Source organism: Vulpes vulpes, chromosome 3, assembly GCF_048418805.1.
Source record: "Vulpes vulpes isolate BD-2025 chromosome 3, VulVul3, whole genome shotgun sequence".
Lineage (NCBI taxonomy): Eukaryota > Metazoa > Chordata > Mammalia > Carnivora > Canidae > Vulpes > Vulpes vulpes.
In genome coordinates this window covers 38,221,432-38,237,786 of record NC_132782.1, presented here as the reverse complement: position 1 = coordinate 38,237,786, position 16,355 = coordinate 38,221,432, and the positions used below count along the sequence as shown (strand labels likewise).

The 16,355-nt window shown below is 42.5% G+C and overlaps 1 protein-coding gene across 15 annotated transcripts in view; it reads right to left on the bottom strand.

The window, feature by feature from the left end:
* The window catches only part of PLD1 (phospholipase D1), a 205,714-nt gene that overhangs the window by 59,033 nt on the left and 130,326 nt on the right, over positions 1–16,355 (bottom strand). For 8 of the 15 annotated variants that reach the window (XM_072752219.1, XM_072752226.1, XM_072752221.1 and 5 more), the window contains exons 14-18: positions 14,288–14,491; positions 13,089–13,302; positions 6,560–6,688; positions 5,309–5,427; positions 3,643–3,756 (exon numbers count right to left, since the gene is read on the bottom strand). In XM_072752219.1, the coding sequence (XP_072608320.1) occupies positions 3,643–3,756; positions 5,309–5,427; positions 6,560–6,688; positions 13,089–13,302; positions 14,288–14,491 (780 nt within the window). Of the gene's footprint in view, positions 1–3,642; positions 3,757–5,308; positions 5,428–6,559; positions 6,689–12,407; positions 12,522–13,088; positions 13,303–14,287; positions 14,492–16,355 lie in introns of all 15 variants that reach the window. The other 7 variants (XM_072752217.1, XM_072752223.1, XM_072752218.1 and 4 more) reach the window with 1 other exon arrangement.

The following is a 16,355-nucleotide window of genomic DNA, read 5'->3' as shown; positions in this document are numbered from 1 at the left end:
TGAATAATGTTGAGAGCCAGTAAATAATGTGAAGTGAAACAACACCATGGTCAGAACTTTATAGAAAAAGAGAAACAGAGCAGGGTCATTTCTTTTCTTTTCTTTTCTTTCTTTTTTTTTTTTCGGTTTCTGGTCATCTCAGACTCTCCTGACTTCAAAAAATTGGCATCGCCTGGCTGGGCCCCCGGTTTTCACAACCGGAGTTATTTTGGCAGTTCTGAAAAACATCTTCAGGTTCTGTGAGGTCTAACACTTTTTAAATTGAGGGGGAGTCCTCTTTAAGAAAAAGATTACTGATTTACAAATGCAAACTTTGCATATGCTAGAATTACAGTCACAAGCCTCCTTACTGATCTCCTTGCTTTCCGCTGTCTCTAGTCTAAGTTCTTCATCTGTGTAAACTTTGGGTCCCAAAGTGTGTTCATTCAGAGAGGTGGAAACAGACGTGACAAAAATGAGAGCTCCTCTGTCAGTTCAGCTTGGGAAATTCTCAGCACATTCATTCTTAGCGATTCCTGATCCACACCAGCATACTAAAAGTGCTAAGAAATCCTGTGCTTAGAAAATCCGCAAAAACTTGTCTGTCCATGGAAATCGGGGCATAGCTATCAGCATCTCACAGGTAAAGCCAGGTTTGGAAATTCTGATCTTGGTTGGTTTTCAGAAAGCATTCCTATAGCATGCCCCAGGTGAAAAAAAAATAAGTTCCAAAGTTCACTAACATCTCCAGGATCAGGTCCAAATGAACCAGGCCGGCACCCCAGGCCTACCCCAATCTGGCCTTATGCCATCTCAACCCCACCCACCTGCCAACTCCTCAAGAGCAAAAGGTCTGAGCCCGTTGGTTCCACCACTGACTGGGCAGGCCAGCTTATTGCTTATGAGAGACACCCAGTGCTCTCGCCCCCACTGCTGGACTCTCACAGCATGCTGGGCCACGTACTTTCATGCTGGCCGTGCGTCCTAGACCACATCCAGCATCATTAATTGACCATGTCAACGTCATAGCTTCCTCTCTCCCCCAGCTAACCACATTTCCAGAGGCGGAGAACCATTGTCTTCTTTCTTAGCACCCAAGTATGCATGGATGAGCTCCCTGTGCAAGCAGATGGCATTTAACCAACCTACGAGTAAGTCTCGGTAGACTTCCTTTCAAATCAACCGGCTCCACTGGTTCCCGAGACCAGGCCACTGGAGCATATGGAGGATGAACATACAAGCCTATTAGGAGGTTCACGGGTCCAGCCCCACCCCTAACACTGCGGTCAGTGACGCAGAGAAGGTGACTCAAGAGGGGGGCAGTTTGTAGAGCGGACATGCAGAGTATCTATCTAGCTTGCAGGGGACTCGCTGAGATTCTATAAAACAGGGTTTTACCAACAGGTAGGAGAAGGCGTATGTTTATGCAACACCAGGATACAACTTCCTCTGCTGGTCACAAAAATGTACAATTCCCAGAAATTCCTTCCTAATAGATGCTTAATTAGTGTCTGCTAACTGTGATAAGTCCATCACCGAATCAATTTTAACGCCACCTCAAATCTTAAATTAAACTCTCTTGTTTTCTTAACATGAAGGCTCCTATTTTATCTTATAACATGGGTAATTTTTTCCTCCGAGTAGAATAAAATTAAACAGGTTCATAAAATATTCATTAACTTACATATGAACACATACACATCTATGTCTCTAAGTTTAAATTACTTGTCTCCTGTAGCCTGGGATAACTAAATATTTGCTATAGGTATTTCCTAAAATGTCTTTCTATTCCTTAGACACAAAGGAGTACTTGTGTATAGTACAAAGTAACTGACTTAGGCCTTTCATTTACATGATCATATTCACTAGAATCCATGACCAGCTTATATAAGTCTGTATTAGTGATGTCAGTAGCCCACTGCTGGACCTTTACTTACACAATCCTTTTTAGAGGGGAGCGGAGAGAGGGAGAAGGAGAATCCTAAGCAGGCTCCACGCCCAGCATAGAGCCCAACATAGGGCTCGATCTCACAGCCCCGAGATCATGACCTGGGCCCAAATCAAGAGTCAGATGCTTGACCGACTGAGCCCCCCAGGTGTCCCTACTTAAATAATACTTTTGATGATGACAGTGATGACCTTGAACAAGGGCAGCCCATCCTAGTTCTTTCTCTGATGACCTCAAGATATTAGAGCCGCAGTAACAAAGGACTAGAGCAGGATTTCAAGCTCCACCTCTATCTACAACCAGCTGGTGACCCTGGACAGGTCTCCTAGCTCCACTGGGTCTTAATTTTCCTATTTGTAATTTGAGGTGCTTAGACTGGATGTGGTAAAAAATTATGTGACTCCATTAAGCAAATTCCATATTCTACTAAAAGATCCCCTAAAAGGCATGTGGTTAATTAGGAACTAAAATTAGATTGAACTATAACTAGCTTCTTAGATGTGAAGTTTCAGCCACATTCCTGGTGCTTAGCCAGTGTCAGTCCCAGGTTTACAGGGATATCATGTTGCTAGGGTCACTTCCGTCCCCAGTTTACTGTGTGTCATGTTGCTAGGGTTACTTCGGAAGCAATTACAGGACCAGCCTTTCCTTGACTGGCCTTTTCTAAAGATATTTATTCATTTACACATTTTCTAATTGTGAACACATTTATTGGAATCCTTGTGACATAAAGACTTTTAACATATGTGTCCACTTAATATTTTTGAGGAAACTAAAACCAGGCCCTTTATAGCAAATGTCACGAGTTGAGGACAAAGAAATTTTTCAAAATATTCTGTATGTATAGATGAGCTGTTCCAGATTGATTAATCCTCTTTAGTCATTCTGTAACCTACGAGTGATAATATCAAACACATTTTTTAAAAAAAAGGCAAAAAGATAGGAATATAAATTTCTGGAGCATTTGATGTTTTTACAATTTATGCATGACGGATTATACAGATTAAGAATACACATGCTTTCTGTGAGACCCTCTCATAAGGGAAATGCTTGTTAACTAGAATTGTTTTCTGTAACTGTTATCAAAGTGAATCAGCTAAGAAGATTATCAATCACCTACCATGTGTAAGACTCTAGGACAGCTACAGTGGGAGGAAAAGAGGCCTAAAAAACGAGTGTGTTAGGACATCTGGGCGGCTCAGCGATTGAGCGTCTGCCCTCCCCTCGGGTCATGATCCCGGGGTCCTGGGATCGAGTCCCACATCGGGTTCCCCGCAGGGACCCTGCTTCTCCCTCTGCCTGTGTCTCTGCCTCTGTGTCTCTCGTGAATAAATAAACTCTTAAAAAAAAAAAAACTTAGTGTGTTGCTAAAGAAATTGATAATACAGGTGACATAAAAGACACTCATGTAAAGATAATGATAAATCTGCTGCAGTGTAGAGTAAAAGACGAGTAACAGAAGAAACAAGTGCTAAGGAAGTAAAGCTCTGTGTTTATTTGATTTATAAAAGAGTTTTAAAAAGAGTATAAATGGAATACATTTTAAATTGGAAATATAATGCTAAATTTTAAAAGGTCTCTTCAGATTTGTTTTGGACTTGTCCTCATTGTGAGGTCAACTCAGTGTCCTCACTGAAGCCAACATAATAGGCACTAAATCCAATAAGAGTAATTTTACCCAGTAGCATCTAGTGAAAAAGAAAAGCCAGACTTACCTGTACATTGGCATGGACGGACCCAGGCACTTGATATTTCAACTCATGGGCTGTTGTTTGAGATTTTGGAAGCAGGAAAGGATATGAAAGGGACCGATATTTTGATTTCATGATCTAAAATAAAGGAAAACAGGTTAAAAAAAAAAAAAAAAGATCCAGATGAGAAAATAGCTCCCTTCCTCCCTACTTTGTGATTATAGAAGAAATTCAGATTCATTTGAAAGTGAAAAAGAAAAACGTTAACTGTGGGTTTCTAGTTGAAGAGGCAATAGATTATTTATTTCTATAATGTTCTTTCCATTTTCCAGTGTCAGTGAACTCCTTTTCTCCTTCTTCTTTTTCTTCTTCTTTTTTAACCTTATGTAGTGGGCATGTATTATTTTATATTTTTAAAGAAAGTTTAAATATACTCTAGGATTTAGAGGCACATAGTTGCAAAAATGGCATTTTTTTTTTTTGTAGACTGATTCCTTACTATGTTTTAGATATCTTGTCACAGCAGTACAGCACTGCATATCCTATTTTAATAACTTCATAAGAAAATGATAAAGAACCATAATTTGTTAAACAAATTCCTATTAATGTACATTTCAGTTATTTCTCATTTTTCCAGGCTTATTAGAAGCAATGTCAAAATAAATTCCCTATCAGATTACTTCTTTAACTGAAATAGCCAAAAAAAAAAAAAATTTCCTGAGCTAAAGGTTGTATAGTTTTTAAAAAGCTTTCTGGGGTTTACCAACTTATCCTACCACAAACAGAGCATAGAAGCATCCGAAATCCCAAAACCAATCCCAGATACTAGTAGGTTAAGAGTAATATCCTTTCATTTATTCATTCATGCTCCCTTCATTTCTGTTAAAAAATATTTTCATTATTTCTCAGACTCCATGTTCAGTGGGGAGTCTGCTTGAGATTCTTCCTCCCTCTGCCCCCACCCCACCCCCTACTCTCTCACTTTCTCTTTCTCTCTAAAATAAATAAATCTCAAAAAAATATTCCCTTTATTTCTAAAAAGTCATCAAGTTTATGTAAATAAAAGCTTATGCAAATGAAAATCAAGGTGAGATTCTAAATTGTTGATAAGACTTTTTCCCCCCCAGATTATCAAGGAGACTAAGGCCTCATCACAATTTACAGTAAATAAGATGGGACCTTAATGACAGCCAGATGGTAGGTACTTAAGTTATTCCTGTAATGAAGGCACAGCCAGTCTGAAGAGAAGGAAATGTGCTCACACCACTCCCCTCGCTCAGAGCCGCCTCCCAGAAGCCTGGACCAGTATGAACCCAGCGCAATGCCAGGACTGGGAGGACTGGAAAGCTCGAGCTCTCTCATCCAAACGAGACCCCTGCCCCCCTACAATAGGCCTCCAGATGACTGTCAGTCCAGACCCGATGCTTAATCAGCACTGAGTATCCAAAACATTAAAAGGATCACAGCAGGCCCTGAACGTAGCATCCGTCTCTCTGTGCACTCAAGTGTCTGTGGAGTGAAAGTTCAGGAACATCATCTTCTTCTGCCCACAGAGCCCGGCGCCCGGACAACCAGGCCCTCAATGCCAGACGAGCCACCGCAGCACCTTCTCGCCAACCCCACCAGGTTTCTCGTCTTCCAGCCTCACTCTCTTTATATGGACGGAGTCATGATGACACCAACCACGGACCTTCGTGAAGTTCCAGCGCTGGATGAAGTGACGCGCCACGTCGCGAGCCGCCTTCCCGTGGACTGCGGAGGCGATGTCGTGCCACGGCATCCGGGGAGTGGAGTATCTGTCAATGAAATCTGCCCGGTGGCCCGGGCAAGCATCGTCACTAACTGCTGTGCCAGGGACGAGCCATCTGATTCCAGCACTGCCCCCAACCATGATAGGTAAAAGGAGACGTGGGAGTGTTGACTTGGCTTGGTGGAACTGTACCTCGATGGCCAAGGGAAACATAGATACCACATGGAGGGGCACAGTCCCCCCACAACCGTGTCCCTCCCCCAAGATGTTTCCATTTCACTTAGTATGTGATAATCACTAGGCAAGGCAAGATGTGAGTTGGTGCCAATTATCTAAGGTGTGTCCTTAATATCACATTTTCCTTTTGTGTCCTGTTCAAATAACCCCAGGCCGTGTACACAGTTCCATCTCTATCTTCCCCTAGACGAACATGTACAAGTGATAGTCTGAAAATGTGCCATTTTAATGCTGGGAGATGAAGATGATACTCAGAAAAGGAGATGATCAAAGGAAGGGCACCATCTCTTACAGAATTACAGATGATTACCCCCAAGATATGCTGAGATGAAACCTAGAGTTTTCAGACAGCAAGCTATATCTCACGCTCTTTCCTTTTTACGACTATAAGGAAAAGTCCTTAAGTGTATGGCTGAATCATAGTCCCCAGAGTTTTTTTTTAATTTTTTTTTTTATTTATGATAGTCACACACAGAGAGAGAGAGGCAGAGATACAGGCAGAGGGAGAAGCAGGCTCCATGCACTGGGAGCCTGACATGGGATTCGATCCCGGGTCTCCAGGATCGCGCCCTGGGCCAAAGGCAGGCGCCAAACTGCTGCGCCACCCAGGGATCCCCCCAGAGTTTTTTTTTTTTTTAATTTTTATTTATTTATGATAGTCACAGAGAGAGAGAGAGAGAGAAAGAGAGGCAGAGACAGGCAGAAGGAGAAGCAGGCTCCATGCAGGGAGCCCGACGTGGGACTCGATCCCGGGTCTCCAGGATCGTGCCCTGGGCCAAAGGCAGGTGCCAAACCGCCGCGCCACCCAGGGATCCCGTCCCCAGAGTTTTTACCAAGTACCCAAAACAAAGCAAAGCAGAACACAGGACATGATAGCCTGCCCATGCAAACTTGCTCAGATGCTGACAAGTAAAAGACAAAATATAAGCAGCCACCCACTATCATGGTACTCACCAGCAAAAGGTTTATCAAGTTGTACCCAGTCTTTGAAGACAAAATTGCAGTAGTCCTTTCCATGCCAGAACCTGGTTTCCCCATGGAGCTCTCCCATGCCCGTCTGTAAACTGCGGAGGGAGCTGGTGTCTGTGAAGGCAGCAGAGACTGTGTTCAGGTGGGCCTCAGGGAGGGAGGCTCACCTCTCATTTATTTACCCCTTAGAGACTTCCGAACTGTTCTCCTTAAGGCTCAAAACTAGGTGTTCGTGCCTTCTGAGGCCGTGGGCTGGCAAGTTTTCACAATGCACACAAATTTATCATTAGTGGGTAGTTGGGCCTATCACCAGGCTCATCACTTGACACTGAAACCCAACATTCTTTGCCCCATCTACCAGATGACTGAAGAACGGATCATGGAGTTAACAGTGAATCAAGAAGTCACTGGGAGGGACAATCAAAGAGCAGGTCAGGTAGAGAAACACGAGAGGCAAAGGCCATGAAGAAATCATGCCCTTGGCTCTCCCCAACCAATACGGTGCACGCCCGATACATAATTCTTGTCTTTTGCACCTCAAAAGCAAGAACCTCAGATTTGCAGCCCTAGATCGTCAAGCTAAGTGATACTGAGCTTCATCTTTTTGGATCAGGGATTCCTTATACAAAGAAAGGAAGAATTTGGCCTACATGGATGGCATCTAAAATCCTAGGCCCCTAACATTTTACATTCCCAGCATCAAAAATGACACCCACGAAAAAAAAATCACAACACACAGAACTTATGATTACACAGGTGCAAAAGCAGCAAACCACTGCAACGTTTCACAAAGAGCCCTGCTGGGACCATTTTACTTAAAGGTAAATACTTTGCCTTAAGTAGTTTGTGCGTTTACAGGGCTACGTTGACCACAAAGACCACTAAGCAGGAAGACAAGCAGAACTACAAATCACAAATGCTGCGCTTGGCATGAAAGAGGCACTTAACAAATAGACACTGGATGCAAAACTAGTGGTTGAGTGAATAAATGGTAGCAAGTACCAGTGAGAGTTGTGGCCTGGCCCCCTACCACCACACGTCCCCACTACTGTCTTTCTAAAATGCAGACTGTTGGCTTAAAAGCATTTTAAGACCACCTGCTACCTACGGGGAGTCAAATCTGTAAAGCTGAGTGTGCACAGAAGGCTCTGCCCAAACTGGTGCCAACCTCCCTTTCTGATCCTTCTTTTCCCCACCCCAGCCCCTGTGTGCACCACATTTCTCACAGTATTTTGACAGGCGTGGTCTGTTCTGTCTTGGTGCAGTTGGCACATTATTCCTTCCATCTGGAATGATCTTCCCTCCCTCTCATCCTCTTCTTCACATCCGCCCAGAGCCACATTAGCTGTTACCTGCCCCACCGATACCTCCCAGACCCCAGCAGGGAGAGGCAGCCACTAGCTGTTGAATAGATCCATCAGCAGCTGCACGCTCCAGGGCCCCTGACTCTGGGGCACAAGTGTGTGACGATGCTCCCCCCCCCACCCCCGCCCTGGTCTGCAAACTCCTCAGGGGTGGGGCGTGTAACTTCTCTGCTTGGTGTAGGTGCCGGTATTCAGGAGGCAACCTACAAGGATTCGCAGAGCGAAAGTTTTTAAACAATCACCACACACACTACCAACATTCTATCTCAAATGGAATAATTAACCTTCAAAGGTTACTGAAATAATCTGTAAAAGAAAAATGTCTTGGGGTACCTGGGGGACTTGGTCAGTTAAGTGTCAGACTCTTGATTTCAGCTCAGGTCATGATCTCAGGGTTAGGAGATCGAGCCCCAAGTTGGGCTCTGCACTGGGTATGGAGCCTGCTTAAGATTCTCTCTCCCTCTCCCTCTGCCCCTCCCCACCTCTTACAAAAAAAGAAAAAGAAAAATGTCTTAAAGAGCTAATTAATTTTTTAAAGATTTTATTCATCATTCATTCATTCATTTTAGAGAGTGTGCGTGCACATGTAAGCAGGGGAAGGGCTGGAGAGAGAGAGAGAGAAAAAGAATGCGAAGCAGACTCTGCCCTGACCCCAGAGCTCGACACCAGGTCCATCCCAGGACCCTGAAAACCATGACCCCAGCTGAAACCAAGAGTCAGTTCAACCAACTGAGCTACCCAGGTGCCCTTTAAAGTGGTAATTATTAACAAAACTCAGCCACGTTAAAAATAGAATTCTGTTGACTTCTCCCAGGGGCTTATGTTCCTGCTGCATTAAGACTGAGAGGCCAAAGTACTGGTCATCTGTTTGCTCACCAGTCAAATCTTTATAGTAAGCATGACACTTTGCATTTTTAAAGAGAGAGAAAAAAAGGAAACAGAATGAGATAAATAAGGGTCAGATTCCAACATTTAAAAATATATATATATGTAAGATAATAGATTATATATACAGGCTAGAGCTTTACATCTACATACATATGTTTGTGTAAAAATTAACTTTCCCCTACCAGTTAGGGTAAGAAAAGCAAAACAGAAAATTCTTGTCTCAAAAAACTATGTTGGTACTAATTGAATTCAAGCTGCTCATAATTCAGACATGGTTTTGGTTTCAGTCTAAATAATCTTGGCCTAAGTTATCTCAACTAAATCAAGGTCTTCCTCAGAACAAATGAAATATTAAGGCAATGGAGCCCAGGACCCCTAGTTACTGGGATCACTGTTCAAAAGCGCAGGAGCAGCTATCAGCCGAAGAGAGGCTTTTCACCCCCACGACGCCGATCTGCGGGGCCCCTCCTGAGTCTGCATCTGGCTCCCAGGGATTCATCAGTGCACCTGCCTCGTCTTTGGCACGGGCTTCATGCCAGTTTCCTGCCATCCTCATCCATCTGCAGCCCAGGCCTGCATCCTCCGCACCATTACTCCAACCCCCCTTCTTGGCTTTCTTTCCTGGTGCCTCCTCCCCAACAAAGTTCTCCTGACCTTCTCCTAAGTGTGCCCCTCTAGCACCGGCTTCTCCTGTGGCTCTAAGATGTACAGCCAGGCCCAGGACCTCACTTGGCCATGTCCACCTACTTGTCCAACCGACACTTAAAATCACGTGTTTGACACTAGAATCACTACTATCCTCACAGAACCAAGCCTTCCCTTGATGCCCTTGATTTCTGCTTTCCGTTCATAGTCACTCAAGCTCAAAGCTCCAAATCAATGTTGGCTCCCCCTCTTTCCTTCTTTTTGATCTTCCCCACCTACCTCCTGACGGCCATTTCTCAAATCCCATTGAAATTCTGCGGATTCCGTCTTTGGAAAAAGTTTGTTTTGTTCACTTCATTCTTGGGACAAGCTAGTTGGACTCCGTGTGTCTCTAATGTAACTTAGTACAACACCACCCTTAACCCCTCCATCCCCCCACGGCCCATCCTCTCCAACCCCTCCCCCCACCCCCCTCCCCCCCGGGATTCTCCAACATCTAGTGGATGAAGCTCAAGGTCGCAACCTGATTTTCAAAACCCTCCCAATACAGGTGCAGATTTATCCCACAAACCCAACCTGTACACAAATTTACTAACACCTTAACCATAATTCTAAAACCCAAAAGCTCTGAAATGTCAAACGTTTTCTTACAGCTCATTCGACCTAAACTGACGAAAGGTTATATCTTTGTTTAGCCCATCTGCTGTTGCACAAATATACACGATTTGCTTACAGGGTATTTCCTGGACCCTGCTAGCAGTATAATATTATAGGTTTTGCATTACCTTTCTAAAACCCAGAATCCTCTCATTTCTGAAGCACATCTGATCCCTAGGAGTTTCGATAAGAAACAGCAGACCTCTAGGTATTTACACACTCCACACCTATGTCTGAGACGCTGAAATACACATTTTTTGGCATTTCCCATTCAGGTGCCTTAAGATGTAACATCTGCCTGGGTGCCCGTTTTTCTCCCTTTTTAGGCTCTATCTACTAAATCTTTGCCTATATTCAAGGCCACTTCCAAAATATGTTCTCAATGAGTTATATTTTTTTTTTAAAAAACCTTCTGATTTTTGAAAGTCGGATTTTGAATTGTGGATCAGGCTTTACATTTATGGACATGGCTTCATTGGCAACCCTTACCTGTAGGCGTATCTCCTCCCTGCTGAATTACTAAGGCACTAGGTCAGTGAAACATTTAAACCCGATGCTTACCTATTAGATAATTAACTCTTTGACAAGAGAAAATAAGCCTTCTGTATCTTATACTGTTGCATCCCTGAGAACAGTGTTTAGACACGCTTTAACCTACTGTTCTTTATCCCTTATGATTAGATATCTGGGACTGGAACACTGTCTCAGCTCAATGGCAGAAATGATTTCCTCCCCTCAGCCATTTATTTAATCTTGCTTCAAAAGAAATATCAGCAAGCAGTTGTTGAGTATAAGAGGAGAAAAAGTCAACTGTTTAAAGCTAATAGTCATCAAGCAAAGCCACTGCAACTTAAAATTCTCCCTCTTGCAACATCATTTTGAAAGAAAAAAAAATCTTGAAGAATGGCTGAATGATTTTGAATATATATATTACAGAAATGTGTCGTGATTACTAATTACATTCCATATGAACTGATTTTAGTGCTATTTCTAATTAACCCATAGTGATCTTGCATGCACGCTATACACTGATTTCTATACACTAGTAAGGTTCACTAGAAACCCAGTTCATTGTGGTCTTTATTTATTTTTAATGATTTATTTATTTGAGAAAGAGAGAGAACAGGGGGAGGTGGAGAAGGAGAGAAAAACAATTTCAAACACTGAGCATGAAGCCCAGACATGGGGTTCAGTGCAGGGCTTGACCATGACCATGACCGGGGCTGAAATCAAGACTTGGACGCTTAACCAACTTCACCACCCAGACCCCTCCATCATGGTCTTTTGCGTTAAGGTAAAACTAACGCTGCAAGGAAGCTAACCCAGTTTATAGCCTCAGGAAAGGAAGTTATTAACTCAAGCAAATACTCAGCTTCAGATTTCTCATGAAGAGCTACTCTGTGTTTAATTTGGGTTTCAAGTCCTATGAGACACTATAAGTTTAAGTCATTACACAACTTAAATGTAGAGCTGTGCTCTTTAAATTCCTTTTATTACTAACAGTAGAATGTTACTCTTTTTTTTCAACATAAATTCACATGGAACTTCCATATATAGATACAGATATAGATATAGATATAGATATAGATAGATACTATATATATATATGCAGGATTTCTCTGGTTGGAGCAAGAACCAATAGAGGTGGGAGGGCCCAGGGCCCACCTACTGAGGGTTCTCCTCAGAGCCCGAGAAACACCAAGGTCCCCCCTGTGACTCACATCCAGCCCCTGCAGCTGGGCTCTGCCTCAGTCTTCTGAATAGCACACTAGAACCCTGGCCTTGGAATTCGGCCAAACGCTGGTGATGCAGTCATCCGCATTTCTGCTGACTCACAAATCTGCCTGTGAGCTCTGGGAGGCTGATAAACCGGAACACCATCGTGCAAGTTCCTTATCATCTCTGCCCCTCAGTTTCCTGATGGGCAGAAAGGGAGATAACACTACGACTCCCAAGCACCACCAGCGCTCAGGGTCCTAACAGGCAGTCCGCACATGATAAACTAGCTTAGGATTTTCCTGTGGCTGCCAGACTTTGCGATCGTTACTCATCCCTTGATGCGATCCAAGGCCAAAGTCCTCTTCATCCCCACCACCCCACGTTAGGTCCTGAGTAACTCATTCAAACACCGAGTTCTTACAAAAGCCCATCAGGTTACAATTTCTAGTAATACGTGTGGCGTGAAAACTGTGCAAACAGGAAGCCAATCCAGAAACACACTCGGCTCATGCAGCAAAAGCGGAAGCCTAAGGACATTTGCTGCTTCACACATCACTTACCCGTGTCAGGTCTAGGGAGCCCCTGCTCAGACTTACTGGAAGAGCGAAAGAGTTTCAGGTGGGGTTTTAAACCATGGATTAAATTCTGACGACTTCTACAGTGATTACAATAACCTGGAGAAAGTTGAGAGTTCTTTTTTTTTTTTCTACTCAGAGAAATACATACACATCAAGTTTTCTAAACTGAAGAGCAGCCTCGATCATTTTTTAAATGGGGCAAGTCTATAAAATCAGTCATAAATTCTGTGCAACAGAAAACTGCAGAGCTCTAAGACAGATTTGGAAAGAACAGCAAATTTATAAGATGTAGAAAATCTAATGTTTAAAGATAAAAGCTTCATGTATCACTGGATAGGAAGAGAAATGAAATTTCCTCCCTGAGAAGTGAAGGACACCTAATGCTTTTCTCTTCGTGACTTGGCATTATTTTGGAAACGCTTAGTCGTTCTGCTACCATCAGAAGTATGAATTGGGGTCGTGATGACTACGTATGTGAATAAAACAATTTGTTCTAAATGAGGCCAACAAAGCCTCAAAATGGCAGGATATTGACTAGGGCCATATAGCCACCTGTCAGCATCGCTCCTATGACTCCATTCCAGGAAGACGCGTTTTAAAGACTGGTAAACACAGGGTCCAGGACAGAATTATCGAGATACATCCTGGCAAAGGAAGACTTACTGGAGGCACTGTCAATGCTGCTGATGCTGTCTACATTGTGCAGGTGATGCCTGTGGAGCTGCCTGTAGAGGCTAAATTTAGAGAATTTTCTGGACTTTCCTATTCCTTTCAGCTTTGAATCCATATCATCAACACTCTTCGAGGTGGGCACATTTTTACTAGACTCCTTTTCATTTTTCAGGCTTAGGGATTCCATGGACTCCGTTGTTTCAGCCTGAAAAAATTATTAAAAAAAAAAAAAAAAGACACTGCGTAAGGTATGCTGCAATGCGATCCTTTAATTCCAGCTGAGCTGAAGTGTAAAGTTCACACATGACAGGGGCCCTCTAACACACACACAATATGGGTGAGGTCAGCCACAGGGCAGTGGAGGATTCCTAGGAGCCGGGTCAGGGCTAGCACAGGGATACCAGGCGTTCCATTGTAGCTCCTCCTTCAGTAGGCCAAATTCTTGAAATTTCATCCCTACTAACCTTTTTATTCCAAACACAATTACGTGAATTATAGTCACCGTTGAGCTACCGAACTTCTGCCTCTGATAAATGCTTTTTCTGTTAATGATTTTCCCAGCTACTTATTCACCAACTCTTTCTTTCCAGAAAGGTCACCAACATATCCAGCAGTAAAAAAAGGTGAGCCCATCAAAATTATAATAAGTGTATTGATATGTTGGTCACCGTCAGGGCTGAAACAAGTCAGCACTGCGTGTGGATACGGGCATATGGGTGTCTTGGCAGCTCCTGATGTGAAAGGTACTTCGAGAAGTTATTAACTTCCTGCATTCAAAAGAAGCCCCTCCTTGACTCCTGCCCTATTTTGCAGGTCTTTAAGTAGGAAGATTTCAAAAGGCTCAGCAGGCGCTTGTAATAAATAAGTCTGCTTGTTTAACTTAAAGCCCAATCGATCCATATTTTTATGGACTTTTTTTCCACATGAGAAATGAGTCCTTTGTTTAAATGGAAAACAAAGGAGCTGCTCTGAGCTATCAAACGCACTATTGGATCTCTTTTCTCTTACAAGAGAAGAAACTGAGAGTAAGAGATGCGATGTTACACACTTGCCAGGTGGTGTTTGAAACCAGGTCTGCTCATACAGGGGTACGCCACCCCTCATTCGACCAACCAATCAGTCCCGCTATTAACGCAGTTATACAAATCATGTCCCTTCTACGCAGTTCCATAGAGGTGAAATCCACTTACTGTGAAAGACCCCAGAGACGACGGTCCTCCGGTGACACGCTTCACACTGCCCACGTCCGTGAGTCTGTGTTCGTTATCATCCCACCTTCCATAGGCCAGGTCGATCCCACCCACAAAGGCCACTGACTGGTCGATGACCACAATTTTCTCATGATGAGCCCACAGATACACGCTGGATGACACATGATCTGGGTGCCTCATCACCTTGGGAGGGAAAAGAAACACCACAGGTGATGCACTTTTTAAAATGTCCTTCATTTTGTAATAAAACAGATCTGTCTTCTCCCTTGAATAGCATTTTCTTTCTTTCTTTCTTTCTTTCTTTCTTTCTTTCTTTCTTTCTTTCTTTCTTTCTTCTTTCTTTCTTTCTTTCTTTGTTTCTTCTTTCTTTCTTCCTTCCTTCCTTCCTTCCTTTCTTTTCTGTTCTGCTTTGGTCCTCTTTCAAGACTTCATTTAAATTCAAGTTAGTTAATATTTAGTGTAATATTAGTTTCAAGGGTAGAATTTAGTGATTCGCTACTTGTACATAACACCCAGTGCTCGTTACATCACGTGCCCTCCTTAGTGCCCATCATCCAATTAGCCCGTCCCCCCACCTCCTCCCCTCCAGCAACCCTCAGTTTGTTTTCTATGGATAAGAGCCTCTTACTGTTTGCCTCCCTTTTTTTTTTTTTTTTTGCCTCCCTGTTTTTATCTAACTTTATTTTTCCTTCCCCTGGGTTCATCTGTTTTTGTTTCTTAAATTCCACATATGAGTGAAATCACATGGTACTTGTCTTTCTCTGACTGACTTATTTCACTTAAGATAATACACTCTAGTTCCATCCATGTCATTGCAAATGGCAAGATTTCATTCTTTGTGATGGCTGAGTCATATTCATATATATATATATATATATATATATATATATATATATACACCACTTCTTCTGTATCTATTCATCAGTTGGTGGACATCTGGGCTCTTTCCATATTTTGGCTATTATGGACATTGCTGCTATAAACATTGGGGTGCATGTGCCCTTTCGAATCACTATTTTTGTATCCTTTGGATAAATACCTCGTAGTGCAATTGCTGGATCTCAGGGTAGCTCTATTTTTAACTTCTTGAGAAACCCCCATACTGTTTTCCAGAGTGGCTGCACCAGTTTGCATTCCCACCAACAGTGTAAGAGGGTTCCCCTTTATCCTCATCCTCGCCAACAACTGTTGTTTCCTCAGTTGTCAATTTTAGCCATTCTCCCCTGAATAGCATTCTCTAGAATTCAAATACCAAAATGTGCTATGTATACACCAAAGTTCTAATTTCATTCTCAGTATTTAGAAGAGGAAGACTTTTAGTTACTTTTTAAGCTTCTCCACCAGCACCACCCCATACCACATTTTGGGGCAGCTGCCATTTAGCTAGTAATTTGGCCATATAGTTCAGTAAGTCAGCTCGACATAAGCTGATTCATTTTTCCACTTTAAAGAATTCCATTATACCTGATATTATTTTTTAAAAAAAAAAAAAAACCTCAAAAAATGTTTAACCAACATCTATCTCTGACAAAATTTTTAATAGGTATATTGATATTTTGGCAGCCATTGGATTAAAATGGCAAGCATATGGATATAGGGATATGCATACTTTGTCAGTTCTTGATTTGAAAGATATTTTTAGAAGATATTAACCTCCTGCTTTCAAACAGAATTCTTTTTAAATGATCCCAGACTGACCTATTTTTGTAGATCTTCTAAGTAGAAACATTCCAAAAAATTTTGAGACTACTTTTTTTAGTAACCTACTTCTTTTATGTGTGGTAAAATACACATAAAATTTACCATATTAACCATTTTTAAATGTACAGTACAGTGGCGTAAAGTACACTCATATCATTTGATCATACCACTATCTCCAGAACCCTTCGTTTTGCAAACCTCTGTACCCATTGAACAATAACTCCCCATTCTGTCCTTCCTGTAACCCCTAGAAACACCATTCTACTCTGTCTCTGACTTGGACTTATATATATAAATAGAACCATACAATATTTGCCTTCCTTTGATTGGCTTATTTCATACAGAA